General features: G+C 51.5%; 4 protein-coding genes across 4 annotated transcripts; 3 read left to right on the top strand and 1 right to left on the bottom strand.

The window, feature by feature from the left end:
- Positions 1 to 764: 764 nt before the first annotated feature.
- On the top strand, positions 765 to 2,504 carry ptcG (type 2C protein phosphatase PTC1; the record flags this gene model as incomplete). The annotated part of the gene is made up of 2 exons (XM_043301082.1): positions 765 to 2,021; positions 2,073 to 2,504. 2 exons carry the CDS (start codon positions 765 to 767, stop codon positions 2,502 to 2,504), a joined length of 1,689 nt encoding a protein of 562 aa, XP_043157017.1.
- Positions 2,505 to 3,118: 614 nt separating this feature from the next.
- Asppvi_005155 (mitochondrial 54S ribosomal protein mL67) lies at positions 3,119 to 4,212 on the bottom strand (the record flags this gene model as incomplete). Its single annotated transcript, XM_043301081.1, has 2 exons — positions 3,119 to 3,874; positions 3,937 to 4,212. 2 exons carry the CDS (start codon positions 4,210 to 4,212, stop codon positions 3,119 to 3,121), a joined length of 1,032 nt encoding a protein of 343 aa, XP_043157016.1.
- Positions 4,213 to 4,636: 424 nt separating this feature from the next.
- Asppvi_005154 (putative UV radiation resistance protein (UVRAG)) lies at positions 4,637 to 6,555 on the top strand (the record flags this gene model as incomplete). Its single annotated transcript, XM_043301080.1, has 2 exons — positions 4,637 to 4,720; positions 4,780 to 6,555. 2 exons carry the CDS (start codon positions 4,637 to 4,639, stop codon positions 6,553 to 6,555), a joined length of 1,860 nt encoding a protein of 619 aa, XP_043157015.1.
- Positions 6,556 to 7,504: 949 nt separating this feature from the next.
- Asppvi_005153 (uncharacterized protein) lies at positions 7,505 to 10,949 on the top strand (the record flags this gene model as incomplete). The annotated part of the gene is made up of 6 exons (XM_043301079.1): positions 7,505 to 7,655; positions 7,757 to 8,624; positions 8,683 to 9,683; positions 9,733 to 9,780; positions 9,834 to 10,129; positions 10,182 to 10,949. 6 exons carry the CDS (start codon positions 7,505 to 7,507, stop codon positions 10,947 to 10,949), a joined length of 3,132 nt encoding a protein of 1,043 aa, XP_043157014.1.
- Positions 10,950 to 12,299: the final 1,350 nt, after the last annotated feature.

The following is a 12,299-nucleotide window of genomic DNA, read 5'->3' as shown; positions in this document are numbered from 1 at the left end:
TCCCCTCTCCCCAGGATTAGGTACTATTAGTTGTTAGTAGTAATCACTACTGCTGCTGCTGCTGCTAATAATAAGCATCCATCAGTTCCACCCCCCAACCATCTGTCTGCATTGCGCTACCATCTATTCACGTCTTTTTGCATCTATTTGACAGCTATCGATAATAGAGGAGACCAGACAATCTCTAGATACTACCCTGTCATTTCCGTGAGTGTTTACCTTCCCTTTGATTTGGTGAAGCGGCTTGATACCATACCGTTCCCATCGACGCGCAGTGGGGTTGCCATTCAAGCGCCCATGACACCCGACTGAGGATAGCCGCCCAGGGTCTTTTGAAGGATTGATCCTGATGACCTTGTAATTTGTGTTTTGTCCCTTGGTCACCCATTCAGCCCCTTACCAGGAGGGTTTGAGAATCCCTCCCACGGCGGTTGTTGGATAGCATCATCCTCCACCGGCATTGCTGGGTTAGGTTGGGTTGATTCTCTAATCCGCTAACAGTCATTATTGCTCGCATTATAGTCATTGAACTTTGCGTAGGATCAATTACTGACGATCTATATCATAGCCTTCTTTCCCTCGAAGTCCGCAGCAGCACTTCCTCTCCTCCTACGTCAGTTCCTCGCTACCTGCCGTTCTCCACTACCGCCGTAACTCCCGTCGTACACCTTCACTGAACTTCTCTCCGTCACAGAGGACTACCTATCAAGCTGGCAGGTAATAAGAGAAGAAGTTTTTCTAGCCAGGGTGGGTTGCTGAACAGAATGTTCAGTGGCTCCTCGAGCCCACCCAAAGATAAACTAGAAACAATTCCACACTCGGAGGCCATCAATACCCCGTCCCTGACCGTCAAGACCGACGAAGCTACCGTATCCCAGAAGAAATTTTCACCTCCCGGTGGATTCTTTGGTCGCAGAGCGAGCGACGAACCGAGCCCTGGTGGCGACAAGAAGAGGAGAAGCAGTACCGTCACCAAAGCAGCGACATTGTTCTCCAACGCCAAAAACTCGTTAAGTTGGAGCAACTCTCGTGAAGCCGCTGCGACCCTTACCGTGGCTCACTCGCCACCTTCTTCTCTCCACAAACTTGGGAGAATGGACCCGGCATTGATTGTCCCTCAAGGGTCGTTGAACAATTCTGCCGGCGAATCATTACCCACCTCCCGCTCATCATTCAGAGTTGGCGTCACAGAGGACCGGAACCGAAGATGTCGTCGGACTATGGAAGATACCCATGCATACCTCTACAATTTCTTGGGGACGCCCGCACCCTCTGGCCAGGCTGATGCCAATGGCAAAAGACAGTCCGGTGATGTCTCGCCTACAGCTGTAGAAGAAACCAGCGTTGTCGAAACTGACAATGGGTATTTCGCGATCTTCGACGGACATGCGGGCACATTTGCTGCCGAATGGTGTGGGAAGAAGCTGCATTTGATTCTGGAAGAGGTCATGCGGAAAAACCCCAACACTCCGGTTCCAGAATTGCTTGACCAGACTTTCACTTCTGTCGACCAGCAGCTGGAGAAGCTGCCGTTAAAAAACAGCGGCTGTACCGCAGTCATTGCTCTTCTACGCTGGGAAGACAGAGTCCCTAGTTCTCATTCCGTGACCGGCTCTTCTGCATTGGCTCCGGCCGCTGCCGCCGCCGCCGAACCCAACTCGGAAGCTGACAACACGCCAACTCAATCAGCACCTGTGTCTGTGCTTCCAACATTGCAAGAGAAAGCTGCCCGTCAACGAGTTCTCTATACTGCGAATGTTGGTGACGCTCGCATCATTTTATGTCGCAACGGTAAAGCGCTGCGCTTATCTTATGACCACAAAGGCAGTGACGAAAACGAGGGGAAACGGATTGCCAACGCTGGAGGATTGATACTTAACAACCGAGTAAACGGAGTTCTTGCGGTCACGCGAGCTCTAGGTGATGCTTATCTCAAAGACCTTGTGACTGGCCACCCATACACTACGGAGACAGTCATCCAACCCGATCAAGATGAGTTTATCATTCTGGCTTGCGACGGGGTGAGCATCCTTCCTCTTTCCCGGCTCTTATTGATGCTAATGCTTCGACAGTTGTGGGACGTATGTAGTGACCAAGAAGCCGTAGATCTGATACGGAATATACAGGATGCTCAGGAAGCCTCAAAAATGCTGGTCGACCATGCCCTTGCTCGCTTCAGCACCGATAACCTCTCTTGCATGGTGATTCGTTTTGACAACAACCGTGTCAAGGAGGTCGTCAACCGCGCGGTCGACCCGATCGGTGTTGATGGTGATCCAGCCACGCATGCGGGATATGGAGTGAGTGAGGCTGATAAGATTGTCGAGGGGGCCAGAAAGAGCATGGCCAATACAGAAATCACCGATGATGCCGAGCCAGCAGAGAAAGTCATGGATGAGGTTTTACAGAAGATGGCTGATGATGGGCCAGGGCCCGACGTGCCTATTGATGAGCACAAGGAGACTCCGCCGAAGAAGGTAGAGTCAATTAATGGAAGTACATAAGTGGTGATTTCACGCACTACAGAACTGAAATGGCTGCGTCCAACGACGTGATAGAAAGTTCTCTACGCCTGGCATTTTTGGACACGAACAACAAAGCTTCGTCCTGCTCTCTCGTTATACTGCTCAGTTTTTGCTACTCACTGGTGTTGATTGGTTTGAGTGTGCAATCGCTCCAGGAAGCCGGATGACCTGCGCCCCTCCATATCTCTCGTTCTCATACTCTATCTTATCACTTTGCTGCCTATCTGGGATCTTTCACTTCGCAACCGGGGATAGCGGAGCTTGACCTGGTTTTCACATTTCCCTGCCAGCACAATCCTGCCTTTGTATCGCCATATTGCTCAGATATAAATTCCATATGCCATGCTGATCTACTCAGATTACCCGGCCCGCAAGCAGTACATTTTCTTGTGGTCTTGCCAACAGGTTACTGGGTTATCAGATGAATCAAATATCCTCTGCTAAACGCCATCATCATTCCCAAGCACAAAAGTAAAGTAGCATCTATAAGTACAGTTTGTATAGTGCGCGCAAAGTCACGTTGAAGAGATAGGAATATCCACAGCGCAATCCATCGCCGATTCCTACATACCATCGAACACGCCGCTCTTCATCTAAGCCTGCTTCTCTTTGAATTGACCGCTCGCCAGCAAATCCTCCTTGCCAGGGATGTGCTTCTCATCGGGCATAACATGGTCGCGGCTTAGATCCAACTCGCCATGCCAGACACGATCAGGCCATTTCTCCGCAAAGCGAGCGTTGTGGATATCAGACCAGAGGATCTTGACACCGTTGTCTCCCAGGAGGTCCGCGTCATCATTGGGCTCTTGGATCGTGTAGTCGACCTCCGGCGTGCTCAGGGTCTGCGCGAAAGCAGCCACACGCTCAGCCTGCTCGGCAGTCTTCTCTTGCTCCTTCTTCCTCGCCTCCCTTCTCCGTCTCCGAGCAGCCGGAGTCAGATACCCCCTCTTGCCATCCGCAAACCCATTCGCGATCTCATCCTCCTGGATGGAGAGTACAGCCGCGATGTCCGCAACGCTGGTAGCCTTTTGATCCATGACCGCGCGGGCCCGGTCTTTCTTCTCCATCAACCAGCCGATCTTGTCGGCGTATTTTTCGTCGAATTTCTTCGCTTCTTCCGGGTTGCGGGGCCGCTTCTGGGCGAGGAATTGTTCGGTGATTGTGATCATTTCGCGGGGGGGAGCGAGCTGGCGCTGCATGGAGAATTCGCGGAGGAGGTGGTAGGCACGCAGCCCGATCTTGGAGTCGGTGAAGTGCACTGAGTAGTAGGGCACCCACATATCTTTTCGAAGGGTTGCGGGAACGGTCTTTTTGCCGTGGTAGATGAGTTGGCGGAGGACACTGTTTTTCTACATTTGCAAGCAAAATATTAGAAGGACGAATGGGACAGAGTGATGATGAGGGTACGCACCTCCAGATATCTTGTCAATGAGTACACCACCTGGTTAGTCCGGATGTTGTGGTAGGCAAAGATATTCTTGCCGTGGGTGATGGCATTGAGCGCCTTCCTTAACCGCACTCCCTCCTTCCACTGATGTGTCTTGAAAGCATTCGAGTTTTGTTCCCGAGGCTTTCCCTGAATAAGACTGTGATTTTCGACCGGTGGACGACGGACGACATTCCAGGTTCCGATCTTAGTTGGGTCCAAGATCTTTTGGAAAGGTTTGTTGAACGACTGAGAGGCCATTGCGGCCGAAAACACCGCTCGGCGTTCCTAAATGGATCTGAGGTGTTGATGAGAATCAATAGAGTGAATTCACTCTAGCGCATTGCGAACTCGAGACTGTGGAGTGTGTAGTGGTTGATCTAGCTTCGTGATGGGAGCTGCACGGTTTCTGGGCAGTGAGGAAAGTGTCGGGTGGATCAATTTTTGTCGGAGGAACAGAATGGGCGAATCGACGCCAGCATCGGGATCTCCGCAGCGTCACTTATGCTCGGGGAACAGCATGATCATCACCATCTTCATTCTTCCAGTTGGGAATCAGCGCAAAAATAGTTGCAAGAGCTATTTTCTCAGTTTACGTTGACGAGACCATTATCCAGACACTAACTAGAATGATCGGACGAATAAAACCCTCGCACCGCTATAGCTGAGTCCTCGACCGCCTGCAATGTCGCCGACAGCGAACACTTCGTATGGGCTGGACAAGGACGAGGCTGGCACTCGCCGTGAAAGGCCGTGGTTGTTTCCTTCGGTATCTGAAACATTTAGTTATGAATAGTTTCTGTACCGCTGCTGATGCATTGACTATAGAACCGCAAGCTCCGACATTTACAAGGCATTTCGATCCGCAACCTTGTCATCACTCCCCCCCTGAGCAGGCCTCGTGGGAAGACTATTGACGATGAGGAGATCCCATATACTCTACAATCCCCTTCCAAACTCCTAGCTCAAGGCGCAAGCCGGCCCTTGCCACAGTCACGATCTTTTGCTGACCTCAAGTCCGCGCCCGCCGTATCGGACAACCGTGACGATGCCGAGCAACAACCTGCATCGCGACTACGGAGGAGAAGCATGCTGCCGTGGAATGACCCTAATCCACGGATGAGACAGATTAAGCTGGAGGATATTACGAAGACCAGGATGGCAGATTCGTGGTTCTCAATTCATTGCGACGGCATCGATACGCCTGTGTATGTGAGCGAAGTTGTGGAGAATGCTACGAACCCCAGTTTCAAGGCCTTTGATCTGAATGTTTGCGGACCGAAAGTTTCCCGCGCGGATTGCCTTACTCTCAAACTCTGGGCGAAAGCAACGGCCATGGAGGAGTACTTGTTGCTGGTCGAACTGCAATTGTGTCTGCAATCGCTACAGTTTCTAGGCAAATCGTTGGATAGCTTCCACCAACCCTTGCCCTCGAATTCCGTCCTTTTCCATCTGACAGACGGTGTGTATACTAATCTAACTGGCATTCCATCCTCCAACACCCTGATACTTGCGGGCGCGTCAAAATTCTCAGACGGAGTCGTTTTGCCAACGTCTTCCTACGATGCCCTGATGCGCTTGGCGAATTTGGACGAATGCATTCAAGACGCACTGGCCACGAGAGGGAAACTGGAGTCGCAGATTAGTGCGATTCTCGAAAAGAATCATCATGCCATGGCTCTCACGAGCGACGCTTCCCGCGCCCAAGATAAGCTTGCCGTGACCAAGCATGCCGTTGCGGCGGCGAAAAAACAGCTCCGGACGACAGGCAAGCGCAAAGAGGAACTTATTGCCAGTATCAAAGCTAGAAGAGAAGCCATGGAGCGTGGACGGTATAGTCAGGAAAAGGCTCGCAGTCATCTTCCAGACGCTCAGCAGAAATTGGCCGCCTGCTCCAAGGTACTGAAACAGAATACAGAAGAGACCAAAGGTCAAATTCGGCGCATTTCCGAAGACTTACTTACGATTTACCCCATTGAGCCGATTCCTGACAAGCCGCTGGCGTTCACTATCGCCGGGCTCCCCCTTCCCAACTCGAATTTCGGCGACATTGATCGGGATGCCGTCGCGGCCGCACTGGGGTATACCGCGCACCTGGTTTACTTGCTTTCATTCTACCTATCAGTTCCGATGCCATACCCGATCAATCCGTATCTGTCGAACTCCTTGGTTCAAGATCCGGTGTCCGCCTCATTACCTCAACGGACCTACCCTTTGTACCCGGTCAATGTCCAGTACCGGTTTGAATATGGTGTCTTCCTGCTGAACAAAGACATTGAGTTTCTTTTGAATAAGCTAAGCCTGCGAGCACTGGATATTCGACATACCCTCCCCAACCTGAAATATCTTTTGTACGTTCTCACCGCTGGTACCTCGGAGGTCCCAGCACGCAAGGCCGGTGGGATTCGTGGTCTTCTCCAAGAACGGCTGACTCCCAGCCTGTCGCGACGGGGAAGCGAGGACAGCGTTGGTTATAATGAGTCGATCTTCCCTCGCAAAGACGTGAGATCGAGCTCGAAATTAAATGGAGACCTCGCGTCAGACAAGGCCAAACAAACAAGCCCACCCTTGGCCAGCACCCCAACCTCCTATCAAGTGGCTTAGAAGATCATTCCGTCTGTTCCCTAATAATGCCTCATTAGGTAGTCTTGATGAGTACGATGTTTGTCTTGTCTTGTCGACGGTCGACCATTTATCTAACCCATGTACCCCTCTCTTATCTGTCTCTTTTCCCATTCGTGCGATTCTCCCAGTTTTCCACTTGATTCGTTACTAGTTAGGCGCCATGATGCAACCTTCTACCTTCTTCCACAGGTTCTAGAAACCCCAACACCAGTCATATCCTTGGCGTATTACTGTTGGATTGTCGTTCCTGGCCGTTTTTGGGCTAGCAAGGAGATTTTGTCCCAATGAGCGGGCGCTGTCTTCGCTGTTATCTGTGCTTTAATTAGGAAGAACAGGGAATCTGGGCGATTCGCTCTGATTAGTCCGGAGTCTGCTACCTTAGCATTATTATTGATAACAGATATCCCTCTTAAGCCTCTCACGATTGATGAACCACAGGACACGAGGAACTTGGGACGAACGAGAGGGCACGGAAAGGGTCCATCAGAACGCTTCTCTGCCTAGAATCCAAGGAATAATTTATCTGCTCTCCATTTTGTCCTCTGCGCCGTACTTTTTCTCCCCTGTTTTACCCCGCATTTTTTGGACCCAGCGTAATTCTGGCTTAGCGAGGTCAATAGCATTCTCCATCATCTCATAATCCACCCTTTGTCTTCCATTTCATCATCGCAGAACTTTCCATCCATTTTTCCGTCGACAGTAGGGACAATTGCATTGCCTACACGTGGTTTACCTCGAGGAAAAAGGACCTGCAGCCGGAACGTGGAGCCCTCAAGCCCTTAAAATTCGCCGGAGAAGTGTGATAACTGATAAACGGCTGCAAACCCCACCGCTTTCTGGCGGCCCCTTCGCTTTGCATCGGCATACCCCAAATCCACCATAATCCACTTCCCTCTGTTGTGCCGGCAGAAGGCGGCTATACACGATCATGATGGCTGCCAGCAATACAGAGCAAGAGAACGGAATCTATACGCAGAACGGCCAAGGGCAAAAGTCGCTATCGCCTCAACCTCAGCATCGTCGCGGTTATCAGGCCTGCGACCCTTGCCGCAAGCGCAAGGTCAAATGTGACCTTGGCAGTGAGTTCCGCCCTATACCTTGGCCATGCTATCTGCACGGCAACTAGGAAGCGCGCTGTTGGAAGAAAAAGAAAAGAAAAATTCTAATCCTACCGTCTCAGGTGTCGATAACCCTCGTCCCCCTCCGTGTGTACGATGTCGTCGCGAAAGCAAACGATGCGAGTTCTCCGCGACCAGGCGCAAGCGGAAACCCTCCGAGATCGACGACAGCGCCGATGGGGTTCTCCTCCGTGACAAGCGCATGATGGTCGCTGACGCGGCTCCCAACGGTTCTTCGCCGGATGGGTCTTACAGCGCACGACCAGAGCCGACATCGCTCGATGGTGACAGTCTACATTCGCGACAGAAGTGGTCCGAGGGACCTCCTCCAGCACCTAATCAAATACCACACGCCGATGCCGGTCAACGATACGGCACTAATCAACCTACCTCCTCTACTTCACAGTTCCAGGATGCCAGACCCGTGCGCCCTCCCATGTGGCCGCTCGGCGAGCGCCCTGGATTGAGCTTTGGTCTTGAGGGAAGCCAGCCCATGATGAATCGCACCGCCGTTGAGCTGTTGTCACCTGCGATCAGCAACAGTCATGATGCTCTGCACTTACTGTCCGAAGCGGCAGGGCGGACGGAGGATCTCAATCGTCAGAGCCTCGAGAATCGATACGCCGCGCGGCGGTCGGTTTCGTCCTTCAATTCTCCGATGTCTCCCATGACACAGGCTGGGACTCCTAGAAGCGGAGGCAGCTCCTTCCCGCGAGCGCCTCGATCCGGTACCATGCCCGTGGGTAACTTCTATAATACGGGAGGATCGGGTTCCGTGGATCACCCAAATTCGGATACTCGCGATCACAATGAACCTATGGATAACTTGCAGGATCCAGGGTTCGTCGATGCGGTCAGAGCTTGGTCACGTCTGCGATTTGTTCGAGCAGGTTGGCTCACAGTGGAAGAATCCATGGCATATGTGGCATAGTGAGTGGCCGCCTTTCTTGTGTCGTCGTTTGGGTGCTTTTATTCTGACAGGTTATAGCTACTATGAACACCTTGCTCCGCTGAGCCCTATCGTCATTCCTGATTTCTCACATCCATCGACACATCGCACCCTTCTCACTGATGAGCCTGTACTGGCTGTTACTATTCTTACAACGGCATCTCGGCATATGAAACCCAAGGGTGATGGGGCATATACCCGGGCATTCTACATTCATGATCGACTCTGGTCTTACCTTCGAGGAATGATTGAGCGTCTTTTCTGGGGCCAAGAGAAGTTCGGCGGAAACGGCATTGGAATCAGCAAGCCTCGGTCGTTTGACCTGGCCCCGAGTGCAGCCAAAGTGAGTCTCAAAGGAAACTTGAGATCTCTAGGCAGTATCGAGGCGCTCTTGATCCTCACGGACTGGCACCCCAGAAATCTGCACTTCCCCCCTGGTGATGATGAAAATACACTCTTGGACTTGGACGCGCACGCTCAAACTCGCCTTGAGAAGGAGGTCGAGCATGATGGTGAGCCAACGCACCATCGGGCCTCTCAAATGTCAGGCGAGGGGAGACTCGCCTTCCAGAAGTGGTTGGAGCCCGCTTGGCGGTCTGATCGGATGTCCTGGATGCTGTTGAGCACCGCACAAGCGCTGGCTTTTGAGCTGGGAGTTTTTGATCATAAGAGCGAAGCGAAGACTGCGAATGACACTCCTGCTGAACAGACACGAAAACGTCGACTTCGGCGCCTGATTCTCGTTTACATCACGCAGAGCAGCGGCCGTCTGGGAATTCCTTCTATGCTTCCATTGCCACAGTGGACTAATGACATCCAACCAACTCCTGTGTCAACTTCAAAAGGTGGTGATACAACTATTGATCGGATGCATGACTGCTGGATTGGGATCACCAAGATCATGTATCAGAGCAATCAGCTGTTGTTCGCATCTAATGAACAGACATCAGAACTGATTAGGAGTGGACGATATCGTGACCAGATTGATCGATTTCAGCCCTTTCTACGAGAATGGCGGAATAACATCGACACGATTGACCGTAAGTACTGTGTACCAATTTTGCTCTTGACATAATGCTGATTGTTTAGTCGCACCTGCCATGCGGCACATCTTGATGATTGAATACGAATATACCCGTAAGTGGCCACTTATTTTGATTTTGGAATAATAATGTTCTAACCGTCAACAGGCGTTTATGTCAATTCATTAGCTCTGCAAGCAGTCGTGGACCGTTGGACCACAATGTCCAACGAGGCTGCCCAGGCTCAGAACGGAAGACCGGGCACTGGTCCCTCGTCGAACAATTGGTTTCACATGCTCATGGAGCTGTACCGTGTCAACGAGCAATACATTCAGGAAGTTGTCGATGCGTCACGTCGGATCCTGCAAACCGTACTGGATGACCTGGTTCCTGGAGATCACCTCAAGCACGCTCCTGTGCGGACATGCTTCCGGATTCTGTCTGGCATGATCTTCATCCTCAAGGTAGGTCTCTGTCATTTTCTTTATGTATGGCAAATCTGGCTAACAGTCGCAGACATTCACCCTTGGAGCGAAAGAGGATGATGTGCGTGTATCGCTGGACCTTCAGGATCGAACGGTGGAAGCGTTGAGGACATGTGTCGTCGACGATGTCCACCTCAGTCACGCCATTGCTCGGTTGGTGGAAATGCTTACGACCAGCATTCGCACCAGATTCCTTCGATTTGCCCCGTTGGACCGAGGTGGTGATGGTGACGGTCAAGATCGCACCTCTGCACCGGTCTCCAGGCACCAGTCACCGCGTCCTCGCGATGGCGCGCAAGACCGTCGGGATGGATCGAACCATGCATGGACACCGGGCCACAGCGCAGCACAGAATATTGGCTACGTTGATGGCAATAATGCGACGAGTACTACAATGGGATCAGGGCATGATCCGCTGGCAGCCATCCCAGCGCAGCCGATCAATTCTTCGAATATTAATGTCTCATTCATGCCTCCACCACCGTCGGTGTACCATAATTACTATGAGCCGCACTCATCGCCTCCTGCTGGAGGGATGGAAGGCTCGAATGTTCCGTCACAATCAATGAATGATCATTCCGGCACCTCCGGCGGGCTTCCGGACTGGTTTGCGCTTCCGCTCGATCATTTCTTCAACAGTTCGACGGCCGTTGTTGATCACGGCCTCGGAGGAACAGGGCCAATGGTGGGCGAGTTTGACATGCTTGAAGTCCTGCTCAACGAGCAATACGACGGCACGGGCGACGGCCTCGATTCAGCGGGGCGCGACGGTCTTCCGTCCCAGTTCCTGCAGTCTTAGCTGATCCCATCCCGAACAATAATGACGAATGCTTATCATGTTTAATCTAACGGTGGCGCTGTTGCCAAAAGTTCATTTGAGCTACACCCGAGATTGCTTTTTCGTATTTTACCTCGGCCAAGGAGTTCTACGCCTTATCCAGCCAGGCGCCAAGCACCGCGAATCATGCTTAGCGTTTAGTGGCTTGTTCCAATATATGCTTGTCTTAAGATTGGTTCTTGGAACTAGAAGTTGACCTTCACGGGATTGCATTCCTTCTGAAATGATTGTCCCTCGACAATGGCTCTCGACAAAGACTTGTATAGTGTATGAGGAAGGGTTATCTGACAGCTTGGCGGTTTCAAGATATTTTCATGTGTCATTTGTATGTTTCTATGGGAGTTTCAAATGTCGGGACTCCAGACCCTCGGACACGAGCTTAAATAATGACCTTCTAGTACTGTAGAACGAGACACGGTACGCACTCTGGATGTTTCCGTGTCGCACGGTCATTCATGCCGTGTGAGGATGACCGCTTTTCTGTCGACAGTTAGCCTAACGGACTATTACTTATTGTCTAGCCGTTGTAATAATTATTGTCTGAGGGTAGTGATCTCAGCTCGCATATGCGTCCCGCAGGGGGCTTTTTTCCCTTGTGCGGCAGACTCCATTCTCCATACTCTATCCGAAGTAACCGAAGAGCTCAAACTGCCGATCAGAACGGAGATCGACTCCTCGATCCCGGCCAGAACTCCGGAAATTTGTAGGGATAATGGGCCTTGTTACGAGTAACTGCGGTTATCTTCTTGTCTGTTGTTAAGTGCTGGTCCAGACCACTGATGTGAAAGCCGCAGCTTGTACTCCGTAGGGAGGGTAATCATGATATTACTACGAGATCTGGGGGCGTATCCACCATGTAGGTCTATCCAGCCTCAGATGAGGATAGCCTTGCGATTTGACCCTGCAGGGCAGTCAAATGATCTGACCCTGATGAGCGATCCATTTTAGTCATGCTATGCTCCAGAGTCCCTTCGTCTTCGCTTATCTTTGGAGATCAAAGCCCTCTGTCTGCACCTGATGAATCTCACGGCAGTCCAGCACCGGTATTCGCTCGGACTCCGACCCTTTCAAATTTGGGATTTGGAGTGAAAGCCGAATCGAAGCTTCTGAATGGCTGAAGTCCTCGGGTTGTGGACGGGGACCTCGGAGCATCTAACTGAAAACTGAATAAGAAAAATGATAAGGGATTGAGTGTGAGTGGATGGTGAAAGTCACAAAGTGACATCGCGCCCTGGCTAGTCTCCGCAGGTGGATTAGGGTGTCGCTTGGCGTTAGGGGTAGAGAGGACGGAGTGGTTGAAGGATTCAACAA

The sequence above is a fragment of the Aspergillus pseudoviridinutans genome (assembly GCF_018340605.1).
Source record: "Aspergillus pseudoviridinutans IFM 55266 DNA, scaffold_3, whole genome shotgun sequence".
NCBI lineage: Eukaryota > Fungi > Ascomycota > Eurotiomycetes > Eurotiales > Aspergillaceae > Aspergillus > Aspergillus pseudoviridinutans.
This window is presented reverse-complemented; position numbering and strand designations above follow the sequence as displayed.